General features: G+C 53.3%; 4 protein-coding genes across 4 annotated transcripts; 2 read left to right on the top strand and 2 right to left on the bottom strand.

The window, feature by feature from the left end:
- Positions 1 to 125: 125 nt before the first annotated feature.
- CC84DRAFT_1169261 (uncharacterized protein) lies at positions 126 to 401 on the bottom strand. The gene has a single exon (XM_018179616.1). The coding sequence runs from the start codon at positions 380 to 382 to the stop codon at positions 194 to 196; it is 189 nt and encodes a 62-aa protein (XP_018030124.1). The 5' UTR covers positions 383 to 401; the 3' UTR covers positions 126 to 193.
- Positions 402 to 2,921: 2,520 nt separating this feature from the next.
- CC84DRAFT_1103704 (uncharacterized protein) lies at positions 2,922 to 4,371 on the top strand (the record flags this gene model as incomplete). The annotated part of the gene is made up of 2 exons (XM_018175025.1): positions 2,922 to 3,001; positions 3,117 to 4,371. 2 exons carry the CDS (start codon positions 2,922 to 2,924, stop codon positions 4,369 to 4,371), a joined length of 1,335 nt encoding a protein of 444 aa, XP_018030123.1.
- Positions 4,372 to 6,419: 2,048 nt separating this feature from the next.
- On the top strand, positions 6,420 to 9,676 carry CC84DRAFT_381111 (uncharacterized protein). Its single transcript, XM_018185975.1, has 4 exons — positions 6,420 to 6,676; positions 6,786 to 7,970; positions 8,067 to 9,460; positions 9,512 to 9,676. The coding sequence occupies exons 1-4, from the start codon at positions 6,610 to 6,612 to the stop codon at positions 9,530 to 9,532; spliced, it is 2,667 nt and encodes an 888-aa protein (XP_018030122.1). The 5' UTR covers positions 6,420 to 6,609; the 3' UTR covers positions 9,533 to 9,676.
- Positions 9,677 to 9,690: 14 nt separating this feature from the next.
- On the bottom strand, positions 9,691 to 11,663 carry CC84DRAFT_1130719 (uncharacterized protein). The gene is made up of 2 exons (XM_018175869.1): positions 11,258 to 11,663; positions 9,691 to 11,175 (listed from the first exon to the last, which is right to left on the bottom strand). Exons 1-2 carry the CDS (start codon positions 11,489 to 11,491, stop codon positions 9,820 to 9,822), a joined length of 1,590 nt encoding a protein of 529 aa, XP_018030121.1. The 5' UTR covers positions 11,492 to 11,663; the 3' UTR covers positions 9,691 to 9,819.
- Positions 11,664 to 11,827: the final 164 nt, after the last annotated feature.

The following is an 11,827-nucleotide window of genomic DNA, read 5'->3' as shown; positions in this document are numbered from 1 at the left end:
ACAATCTGAAGATGTTGCAAATATTCGATCATGATAGCGTAGGACGTGAATTATTCCTCGTCATGTAATTCTTGGTCGAAGGTTTTCTATATCCAAAGTGTGGAACAGACGAGTGACTCTGAGTAACGACATGGTTGTGCAGACAGTGATAGACAAAACCCACGCAAGTGTGTGCTGTAAGATTATCCAGCCACTACGATTCATGTCCATACATCTTCAGATACAATTTTCTTTTCACAACATCTGCCATTGTAGTTTGTAAAGTCATGCCTATGTGAACGACGAGAGAAAATACCATAGATATTGAGTGGTCCGCAGATCTTTGTGGGTGTCGTTGCTCTAGACCATGTACAGTGTAGCCGTAGTAACGGTATTGAGGCATTGGTGAGCAGTGAGTCTAGATTGTGCGAGAACCATGGCGCTACGGTGGCAGACGGGACGGCAAAGCGCCAACCGCAGTGCGGCTGTTGACCACACCCGACTCCACTTACAGAAAACGTGCCGAAAGTTGCAGCAGGGTCTTTGAACGCGGGATTCGACGTCTTTCGAATTGATGAGGCTCAACGCTTCATATGCTGCGATGCTCTGTGGATATCCGGCCGAGTAGGGTTTGCTGCAGATCTGGTGAAATTGGCATAACCCCTGCAACATGGTTAAAGGCGCCGGATAGCCACGATGCGCACGATAGCAATGCTTTGGCGATTTTGCGGGGTGACGTATCCTGGCAACGTAGATAAATATGACATAAGCGAGACCTCATGGGAATGGGCTTGGGATGAAATGCAAATCACGTATCCTGTCCCTGGTCACTTGTGCGTCATACCTAATCGGCGGACGGGCTATCCGAGAAAGCCACCCTCTTGACAGCGCCATTCTTGCCAGGCCGGCACAGCATCTTTTGAGCACGGGACGGACAAATGCCCCAGGGCCAATGGCAACGCCGATCGTGTCTCGAGGAAGAGCAGGCATGAGGGCTGAAAGAGCATGGCAAGCGCGTGCACGATCGCAGATTACTGAGATCCCACGATCGCGCCTAACTTTTTCGGGCCCAGATCTCACTAAGGTGCTTCCGCGACGTGGCAGACACGGGAAGGCGTTCGATACGCGAGAGCCACTTGAGAGGTCGAATTTGGATCTACGTGGAGCAAAGTGCCGCGATTTCATGAAGGCCTCTCTCCACTTTGTGCTGGAAGAGACCGAGCGCATCTCCAACCAGCTCGTGAGTCGTCTTTAGCAGGTGGTCGCATGTTTTCATTTCGGTCCTGGGCTCGTGTGGTAGGTTTGCGAATCATTGAGTCCCGCGTTGCACGACAAGCCAATATGGTGGAAATTCATGTCCTCCAGCGATGGCCATCGGACAAGAAGAAGAAAGCATGAGATGGGACGCTAAACCAGCTTCGTAGGGCGAGCAGGGCCGGGCTGGGCTGAACCCACGGCGGCGGGAACGGGGCTAACTTCAGACCCCTCCGCTATGCGCGCCAGCACATAGCTCCCTATTTCGTCATATCGTTCTGTGCAAACCAGGGCGGGGCGGAGCGCTCAGGAATCAGAGGAGCCCAAAGGGCTGGCGGAGCAGATCGTCAGTCCTCTGCCTCTGCCTCTGCCTCTGCCTCTGCCTCTGCCTCTGCCTCCCAGTCTTGATCTTCAACTTGGCCACCGCACATGTCGAGTTCCGACAGATCGGGTGAGGATCTCGACCGTTGCTCGATCAGTCAAGGTCGGGAGAGGGTCTCGGGTGGAGTGGGAGAGCGACGTAGGTGGACGCTGCATGCTTGGATGTCCTGTGATGCAGACGCCTCGTCAATCGGAGGCGGCGTGTGGACGAGATCGTAGCGTTGCGATCCGCGAGTCCCAGCGCAGTTCCTACTGGCTTGGCCATGGCCAACCCTGCTTCCTCGTTCGATGGTAGCCTGTACTAGAGCTAGCCGCATCAGTCGCGTCAGATCAGAGTTCCCATACCTCGCCGAAGACGCTAAACGGGTCTGCTGGGGACTGCTGCGCGGAGCAAGAAAGAAGACCCGACCGGTGGATGCGCGGTTCCCTCGCGCGTCCTTGCCCAGGTGCGCACTGGTTAAAACAATGCGATGCCCACGCTCTTTCCGGTCGTCCTCAGGAATCCATCTCTCTCTGCGTCCCAAACTTGTTCCAAAATCGCTGCTCGTTTCTTTTACAGGCCTTACTAGAGGTCTTGTCACGAGTAGCTGAATCGTCGTCCTCCACCGACACTCATCTTCAGTCCGGTCCAGTCCAGGTCCCCCGAGTCTACGACAGGTACCGTTGGCTCTCAGAGTGCCAGTGTCCTTGCTCTCTGAACTTCTCGATCCGCATTCCTCAGCTCGGTCTTTTGTCGGCGTGCCCCTCTGCCCTGGCCGTTGCTTGCTACGCCTCCGCCTTCCCGCAGCATAGCGCTTGATCGCAGCGAACACGAGCAGTCACTCTCCCCGATCGCCAGCCCCCGGTCTTCTTTGTCCCCGCCGAAGCGCACTCATCGCCAACCACGCAGGCGCTGCGACGTCGATTGTTCTGAATAGGCGCTGCGCTACCTTGCTGTCTCGATCGGGCCCGGTGAACTCTCGCCTGTAGCCCTGGCATCGGAATAGCCACCTGCTACCTAGCTGCGCTCCTCCAGCCCGCCCTTCGGCCCACCCATAAGGCCTGCTCCGCCCGTCACGCCCGCCTAGGCCTTTCGCCACTGTTCCCCGCGCGTTGCACTGCTGCTTCCTCTCTCCCTCTCTCTCTCTATCTCGCGCCACGCGCATTATTCTCGTCGTCATTGCTTCTTTGTTGTAGACGAGTCGCTGGCAGTCCATTGTCTCGTTCACTGTTTGTGGAGATCGCACTTATCCGCGCCGTCCCAAGTCTGACCGCGCCCCACCCCACGCTTTTGCCACTGAAACACCACCCACGCGTCGACCTTCACCATGCCGGCCGACAGGCGAACCACCTTTGCTGCTGCGAAGCCCGTCAAGACGGAGCGCACCCACGAGGAGAACCAGGAGCGGTATGTCGTCCTCCATCTACTTCGTCCTTCGCCCGCTCGCTTAGCTGCGATCCCTTGCTGCCGTCGGACCCGTGCTGACAGCCTGCAGTGCCTATATAGCTGCGTCGCGTAGAAGTGACCGCAGTCTCGAGGCCCGCATTGAGTCTGCCCGTCGCGCTTCTGAGATTCACAAGAAGCGCACCGGGCGTGCCTTGCGCGTTACTGAACAAGATGTCGTCAACGAGGAGATGTACGAGGAGGAAGATGATGACCTGCCCACTCAGTATCAAAGACTCAATGCTCACCTCCAGACTTCGTCTTGGCTGTTTAATCGCAAACTCCATGACTATATAGCCACTCAGCATGGCGTCAGAAACATGTTTCTCAACCAGCAATTTCCTGGCCATCAGCTGCAGCCCTATGGCTCTCAGTTCCAGCCCAATACCGGCCAGATGCCCATGATGGGTGGGACCATGCTCCCGCCCCAGGCCTTCAGTCCGGCTACTCCAGACTTCAACCAGTCTCAGCAGCCTTTCAACTCTCAGGGGTTTCAGCACCAGCAACAGGGCTATCGTCATACCCCTTACAACATTCCCCAAAGAACATTGCATCAGCGCTCTGCTTCCATCGCTACGCCCCATGTGATGACTGACTTTGCGCCCGTCAACCAGTCTGGCCCCCAAGCCACCACCCCGAGGGGAGAGCTCAACAGAAGGCTGTCTCTTCCACAGCATGCCCTGGAAAACCCCGCGCAACAGACTTCTGATGGCCAAGTTAGGCCAACACTATCGAGGATCTCCACGGCCCAAAGCATCCAGCGACAGTCGGCGTCGCCTCAGCGCGTGCCTGCCAGCACTTCTTCGAACGCATCGTCAGGCCATGCTACCCCACACCTCAAGTCAGAGCATACCTCTCCAACTTCGTTCAATTTCGGCTCGTTGCCGTTCGGGTCTTCTCAGGTCCTCAACATGAACCCTTTGTCCATGTCGCTGCCGCCTGAGTCGCAGCAGCTTGTTGGCTCTGCTCTCGATCCAAGCGACCCTCGCACATCACTATTCATGTCTGGCAGCGAGAATCTGCCGCAGCCATTCGCTGGCACCTATACTTATAATCCTAATTTATCGCCCAAGTCATCTCGACCCGCAATGTCTCAAACTCTCGCCCCGGAACAATCCCTAAAGCTAGACACTTTAGGCGACAGTACGTCAACCACGCCACCATCGGCTATGTCCGACCATCTCTATACACCGCAACCGCTTTTCACACCCTCTGCATTCGAATACTCCAATTTCTTCGATCAGTACCCAGCTCAAGACGGCAGCCGCAGTGCCAACGATAGCCTTCTTGGCGACTCATACGAAGACAACTCTTTTGTGAACTGGGATCAGTGAATGATGGCGTCTCGGTTGCTTAGTGTTTGCAATGTCTTGGGATCATGATACCAGAAGGCGTTTGGTGTTGACACATTTGTCCTTCCACTTTTCGGAGCATCCTTTCTTCTTATCCAACGTTCAATCAGGGGCGGCGGTCCCCTCGCAGCTGGTCGCAATGTCGTCGGCTTTCGTATTTCACTTGGCGTACCGAAATTCCACTTTTTCTTGCAACGGCAAGATGACTGTTCTACAATTTACACGAACGGGACGACGAAGCAACAAGCCGTGGGAGGATTATATACCTGGAGTTACGTGTTGCGAAACGGCAAAAGTATACTTGTCTTCTTTGTGAAAGAGGGCATTTTCTACCTTGATGTCATTTCCGCGATGTACCTGTAAGCTATACGGAGAGATACAATATATTGTGGAAAGCCATTCTGGCTATGCCATCCAACGCTTGTCTCAATTTTGCTCGCACATTCATCGAGTCCTTTGCCTCTGAAGCATTCGGACCCTTTGGCCAAGCCAACGGAACAAATCTGTTGAACGCGGAGACGGTTGCGACGCGGATGTGCCTGGGCACACCGTGACTCCCGACCTTTGGGTCGGTCGGACCGTTTATGTGGTGCAACGTTACCTCCAAGGGTCCGGGTCAGGACCAAGTTATGTGTGCCAAGTCACGCATTTTAGATTCCAGCAATCTCCAAGTGTGCATGTTTACATTTCCGCGGTAAGGTACGACCTTGCGCGTGTCGCGTCGCTGCCATGCGCGGACTAGTTCTGCCGATTGCTATGCGCTTTTTGTCGCCGTGTTGCCTTACTCGACTTTTCGTCCCACATACTTGGGGTCACCGATCAACCCCCATCACAATCAACATTAGTCGGGGACGAAGTATATGCTCCACCAGTGTTCAGGGTATCGACAGGGCCGGCGTGCTGTTGGACACACAGGCTCTTAGGAATTCCAACTTCAAACGTTAAGTGGAGTCGACAGTCACCAGCACAACCCTACGTAGCTGCCCTGAATCCCACGGTATGACATCCTAGTGACAAGTCGTACGCTGCAGACAGTATCTACGAGCAATCGTGAGAACCAGTGTGCTTGATCAGTTGCATTTGAACGGAACCTTCCCCACCTATCGTCAAGTTCGTCAGAGGTACTGGACAGCCTCGGCTGCAATACCCTGTATCAAATCCCGTTGTATTGTTCGCCTGCGGAGCAATTTGCACATAATTTCCCGGCTCTCTGATGTACACCAGCGAGCTGACTCTGATCGACGTTGACATTGTGGAGTTTGACATGGATACAATACGTGGCGAGCAACATGTATGCAGCAGTGCGTCAAAGCTGCTGTTGGACACTCACCCGTCCAAAGGAGGATTCATGCATTGATGGGGCTAAACGAAAGGCGTCTGTCAACTTGTCGGCTGTCAGTCAAGATTCGGAATTTTGGTATTACGGCTGCCGACATCTTTGAAACCCAGGCCGATCTGACGCAACATATTGCTGAAATCTGCGTCCGATCTGACCGACACAAGTTGATTGGACCGCAACAGCACTTTTCCCTGCCCATCAAGCTTGTGCATTCACTCTACCTAGAAGTCGAATTAAGCTGGTTGTTCCAATGTTCCCAGCTCACATCACGCGTATTGGATGTCGCCAGTACGAGACTTGCACTACATGTGGCTGAGTGGGTTGTTGCTGTGTCACCATTGCAATAGCACATCTCTTTGGTTTCCGAGAGGTCCTCTTGTCGGACGTTGCGAGCGGCTATGTCTTGTTCTGTTGTCCAGCTCTGGAAATTTTTACACGCACGATGAAGGCGAGTCTTCTGGCGGGCCTCACCGTTGCTCCTTTCATCGACCAAAATCTTAATCCGAACCCTCTGCCAGAAACAGAAGATGAGTTTCCGCCCGCCTACTCGGATTCGGTCCCGCCTACGACAGAACGGCCCGTATACATGGTCAAGACACAATGTCAATGAGCTTGTCGGGCAAAGTAATCAGTTCCCCAATGCGTTACCCTTGTGAGCATTGGTGTTTCTAGTACCACTATCGTAGTGTTATCGCCATTGATCCTCAGGCCATGTACGGTACCACTCTGGCGACTTCATATAAACGTTGGGGAGACACATCATAGTCGAGCAGCCTTCTCTGTCTTGATAGGTCTTTGTGAAGACATAATATCGCTCTGTCAGACTGTCGCTCGTCTTCAGCTTCATAGAACGGAAGGCACTCGCTCCAGGCGTCGAAAACATGAGGCTCACCAGCATACTCTCCTTGACTGCGGTTTTGGCAGTTGTCGCTGCAGACCCTTTGCCGTGTAAGTCCCTATTTAGTTCTAGTAATGAGTGTATACATCGCCTTGTGTCCTCCGTGGTCCTCTGGTCTTCTCATTCCATCTGTGTCGATGCTGAGATTTCTTCATCTAGACCACGTTCCGAAGAACCTTCGCAGAGCCAGACACGGAACGTTCACTTCCTCGCTTCCGTTATCTTCATCCAGTATCACGCCCTGCGAGCCAGATTATACGTCAACCGCAAGCACAAGCAGCTCGCTCTCTACGGGCGTAAGCAGCTCGCTCTCCACGGGTGTTAGCAGCTCGATATCATCAAGCATACCGTTGAGTACCGCAGCAACTTCTACCACTACGAATAGCACGACGTCTGCACCCGAATTGACTTCGTCAGCGTCCTCTACTTCCTTTAACATCACCAGCACAACATCAAGCACCGCAAGTCCCTTGACCACGTGTTTCCGCGACGTATTCAGTCGCTTCTACTGTACTGGTATCACGACTTCGGTTACGACCGCCTTCATTTCTGCAAGCAATTCTTCCTCCGTGACCCCCAAAACTTCGTCTTCTTACAGCACGGGAACTGGAGCCAGCTCGACCAGCACCTCATCCAGCTTCACTGGAACAGGGCCTGTGACATCTTCGACTACTGGTACGACTTTCTCTTGGACCAACAGCACCACCGCTCCTTCGACATCGTGCACTGATGAGCCAAAGACGAGGGGAAACATCACTTCGACAACCACCTCGACGACGAGCTCTAGTTTTGCCAATGTGACTTCATCTACAGCAACTGCCAACACCACTGTGAGTTCGACATCAAGTGGGACCGCCTCGTCCGGTACCTCTATATCCACCACGTCATGTACCGGCTATTGGAACACAACATCCAAGAGTATCAATCCCACTACCTTCTTGTCTACCAACTCATCAGTAGTACCGACGTCGACGGCGAGCAACTTCACGTCGTATTTCACGAGCACGACCAATTCGACTACCTTGATTCCAAGCTCGACTACTTCGACCTTGACGATTTTCAACTCGACGACCGTCGGTCCGAGCACGACTTCCTCAACTCTGACAGCATCCAACTCTACTTCGCTCACTAGGAGTTGGGCGAGTTTCAGCAACACCACTACGGCGTCGTCCACGTCGAGCAGTTATACTACGTGCAACACTACCAGCACTGTGGCTCCAAAGACGGCATCAAAGTGCAGCAGTGCGACAATCGTGGAGACTCTAACATCCGCAACGATTTCATGCCTTGTTCCACCCAGGGGCGGCCAATCGACCACGTGGTCTTGCGCTACTGAAACCAGAGGTATGTTTTCCCTTCAGCTAGCTGAGCATTCTACAGCATGCATCCATGGTTTTCCGCTTCCAAGTTTGTTCACTGTACTGACAAATCCCACCGAAGTGTTTCTAACGACTCGTGTCGTTGAGCTTCTTGCTAGCTCGTTTGGGGCGTTTGGTACCTCGTACTCCAGCCTGCCACCTGCTCTTCCCTCGTACGGTTATGGCACGCCTACCACGGGGACTGCGACTATTACGCCGACAGAATCTTCTTCATCGACTACAAAGAGCACCTTTTTAAGCTCATCAGCTTCCTCACCCACGACTAAAAGCTTCTCTTCAAACTCGTCTACTTCTGCTTCGTCCTCCTCGACATTCTCGTCCAGCAGCACAGAATCCTCCAACTCAACTTCATCTCTGTCCTTCACGTCTGAGTCTTCATCAACTCCCACAACGAGTATGCCAGCACTAACAAGTCCCAGTTCGTCTTCGACGAAGGTCACTACCATCACTACAATAACGATCACTTCGAAAACTTCGTCCTCAGCAGCGTTGTCAAGCTCCACTTCTGAGCCATCTTCGAAGTCTTCAAGCTCGTCGTCAACGACAAGCCTTACTTCGAATTCATCATCCAGCGCGACGTCTACGGAATCAACTACGTCCTCACTTACAGCGTCATCTAGCACGAGTGTCAAGTCGTCCAGCTCAGCCTCGTCCACTACTGAGTCATCGAGCTCAAGCACGTCGATCATTTCCACCTCTGCTTCATCGTCGTCTTCCTCTTCCTCGGAAAGCTCGTCGTCCTTTGTCACATCTTCTAGCTCAAGCTCCACCTCTGGGTCTTCTCGCTCCAGCTCCCTGAGCTCGCCGAGTATCTCATCATCTAGCTTGACTAGTTCCACAACGGAGCCTTCTTTCTCAACATCCTCGACTCCGTCAAGCGCCTTAGAGAGTTCTACAAGCACGTCTTCAATGAAGACTGGAGCTTCGTCAAGCAGAAGCACGAGCACGACCGAAATAGCTTCCATTTCCTCTTCGGATACTTCTTCCTCTACGACAGCCTCATCAGCGACTCAGTCTTTGACTTCTTCCAGCCTGAGCACAAGCACGACGGAAATTTCTACTTCCGTATCCTCGACTTCGTCCAGCTCGTTGACTGCGTCTTCTTCGTCGTCTAGCCTTAGCTCAAGCTCTTCAGAAGCCTCCACGACAGCAACGTCCTCAACCAGCTCTACCACAGGGTCATCGGCTACGTCCACCACCTCCAGCAACACCGACGTCACAACTGAGGCTACATTCTTCTCGTCGGACTCTTCCGAGGGTGTCAAATCTGTGTCTACTTGGTCATCATCTGGCGGCTATTACACGACGCCGTCTCTAACTACGGAGGCCACGACGGAGGCTACGAGTTTCTCTAGCCTCCCGTCGACGTTTTCGATAAGCACGAGGAGCGGGTATTATCAGCCACCATCACCACCTTACTATACCAGTGAAGCAGAGCAGGCAAGGAGAGGCATGGTGAGTTCAACATCACTTCCATATTGTCAACGCAGTACTAACGTGTAGCAGTTGGGCAAGCTCTTCGGCTAAAGGAGCACAAAGTCGTAAAGTAAGCCAGTAAAGTTTCCATGCACGATCAGGAATTACGAATTTGGACGACAAGGGAATGCATAACAGCAGTTGTCTTCCAGAAAGGTGTACCAATGTATCTGCTACTTCTTTTCTTTTCTTTTCTCTTCTCTTCACGCCAGTCCCTGCCCATCCCGCTGATAGGAGCCTTCCCGTCGTTTCGAATTCTTCGCTTCGTTCCAGGGCCCCTGCATCTCCTTGGTAGTCTCGCGTAGAAAAGCAGTATAAAATGATATCATGGGTGCATTCTATACGTTCTTTGCAGCCGCTTGTGCGTTCAGCGTCTCGACCGCTTTCTTCACATTATCCCATGTCTCCGCCGTGAGAATCCCGCCAACCCACCAATTCCCCTGCGCATCCCTCCCAGAAACATTCCCAGACAACCGCAAGGGCATACCGCGCGCAGTCGCATCGGGCATCACACACCTCGGCCTCCCCACCGCTTCTTCGCCATTCGCCTTCCCGATCGCCGCCGCCCCAAAATTCACCTCAAACATACGAGCCTTGTGCCAATTCGTAAACGGCACAAGTTGCATGTCCCCTTCCCCGTACAGCGGCGGATTCCCACTCCGAGCCACCTCCTCCCGCTGCAAGCGCCACCTTGCCTCGATCTGCGGCCGCGTCGTCTGAAGCACAAGGTCCGAGCGGAGCCGCGCTGCTACATGCCCAAGCGGCAGGCTGAGCAGCTCATGCAGGGTTAAGAAGGACTGCACGTAGGTGACGCAGTTGTGGACGTATGCGTAGCTGCGAGCGTTTGGGAGCAGTGCGGGGGAGGTGGTGCGTAGGAGGTCTTGCATGTTGAAGACGTTGAGGATCTGGAATGTGCGGGTTGGGGCGGGGGCGCGGGGGAGGGAGGAAGTTGTGAGGCGGGTCCACCATGCGCAGAGGATGTCGCCGTCTGATATGAAAGGCGTTTGTGGGTTTGCTTTGTCTGGGGTGAGAGGCGGTGCGGATTGGGGATCGGTGAAGGGGTCGGTGAGAGAGGCCATGGCTTCTGTGCGGAGGGCGGAAAAGAATGTAGGTGGGATGATGATGAAGTGGATTGCTTCTTTCCGGTAGATGACAAGATCCCAGAGAAGGGTGAAGACGAAGCGAATAAATTTCCAGCCTGTAACTACGCGGTCTTTTAGGATGAAATCCTCCTCCTCCTCGAAGCGATCGCTGGTGAGTTTGGGATCGGAGTCTACGCCTAAGGTGGCCAGTGGGTCGTCAATCTCGCCATAGAATTCTGGGATGTCTTGCTCGCGGCCCTCGAGCATGGCGGTCCACGCGTCGAAAAGCGTGTGCAGACTCATTGCGTCCATGAACGAGTGGAGCCAGGTAACTGTGACGAGTGTGGCATCGGAGAAAGCCACAATGTGGAGGACTATCTGCGCCCTATCTGCGTGAAGCCAGTCTTCTAGCTTGGTGGGACTGTTTTTACGCAAGAAAAGCGGACGATACTCTTTCGTATCTCCAGAAATACTTACAGTGCCATCTGGACGTGGTAGTGTCGAACCGATCGGATGCTCAGCGAGAGAAATGTCGTATTTAATCTGCGAGACGTCGATTGCTGGGCGTTCTTTTGTATATGCAGTGGGCACATGATACTCATATATTCCAGACTCCTGTTTTGCCATTAGTCACATGTCGCGTTCAATGTAGCGCCAGACCTCATTGTCTGACTTCTTTCTCATGACCCCATACATTGCGTCTTATTCTGGCCCCTAACTTTCTCCATCCAGGCTTCTCCAATAACTGTTCCAGCGCAGCGACGAGTTTCTCAGAGTCGAGCACATAACTGAAATGTAGCGACAAATCCATTACGATGTCTGTGAACATCTTGGAGCTGTCAAGGTAATGGAGTGGTATGACAGTGTCTGTAGGAACGCGCGCTAGTTGTGAAGGTTTGCCCTTCAACCAACTCCAAAGGGAGCTCATCTTGCATGAGGCCAGAGAAAAGCAAGCGAAGTGTGGCAAGAAAATGGACACAAGGTTTCCTGAGAAGCTGAGGATAAAGTTTTGACTCGGGTGGCGGCGTAACTCAATGCCAAGACTGTAAAGTGCTGACACCCGTCCATGATAGGCAAATGGGCAGTCAAAGAACTTCGAGTGTGTGACATATCGTACGAAACCCACCATGTTGTGCGATTCCACGTTGGGCAAATATCATGCCCCTTTTTCTCTCCGACATGTGCCGTAGCGTGCCATTGGTCCTAAGTCGCGGCACTTTTCGTAAAGAAGCTGCATCGTGGCGGTGGAGTGCACGAATACTCA

The sequence above is a fragment of the Paraphaeosphaeria sporulosa genome (assembly GCF_001642045.1).
Source record: "Paraphaeosphaeria sporulosa strain AP3s5-JAC2a unplaced genomic scaffold CC84scaffold_14, whole genome shotgun sequence".
Classification (NCBI taxonomy): Eukaryota; Fungi; Ascomycota; class Dothideomycetes; order Pleosporales; family Didymosphaeriaceae; genus Paraphaeosphaeria; species Paraphaeosphaeria sporulosa.
Note: the sequence above shows the minus strand (reverse complement) of the source record. Positions and strands in the feature narration are given on the sequence as shown.

Excerpts from the sequence above, each read along its gene's own strand:
- CC84DRAFT_381111 (XM_018185975.1), top strand. The coding sequence starts at position 6,610 with ATGAGGCTCACCAGCATACTCTCCTTGACTGCGGTTTTGGCAGTTGTC. Across the intron at positions 6,677-6,785 it reads CGCTGCAGACCCTTTGCCGT|ACCACGTTCCGAAGAACCTT; the intron begins GTAAGTCCCTAT and ends TTCTTCATCTAG. Across the intron at positions 9,461-9,511 it reads AGCAGGCAAGGAGAGGCATG|TTGGGCAAGCTCTTCGGCTA; the intron begins GTGAGTTCAACA and ends AACGTGTAGCAG.
- CC84DRAFT_1169261 (XM_018179616.1), bottom strand. The coding sequence starts at position 382 with ATGCCTCAATACCGTTACTACGGCTACACTGTACATGGTCTAGAGCAA.
- CC84DRAFT_1130719 (XM_018175869.1), bottom strand. The coding sequence starts at position 11,491 with ATGAGCTCCCTTTGGAGTTGGTTGAAGGGCAAACCTTCACAACTAGCG. Across the intron at positions 11,176-11,257 it reads GGGCCAGAATAAGACGCAAT|TCTGGAATATATGAGTATCA; the intron begins GTATGGGGTCAT and ends GCAAAACAGGAG.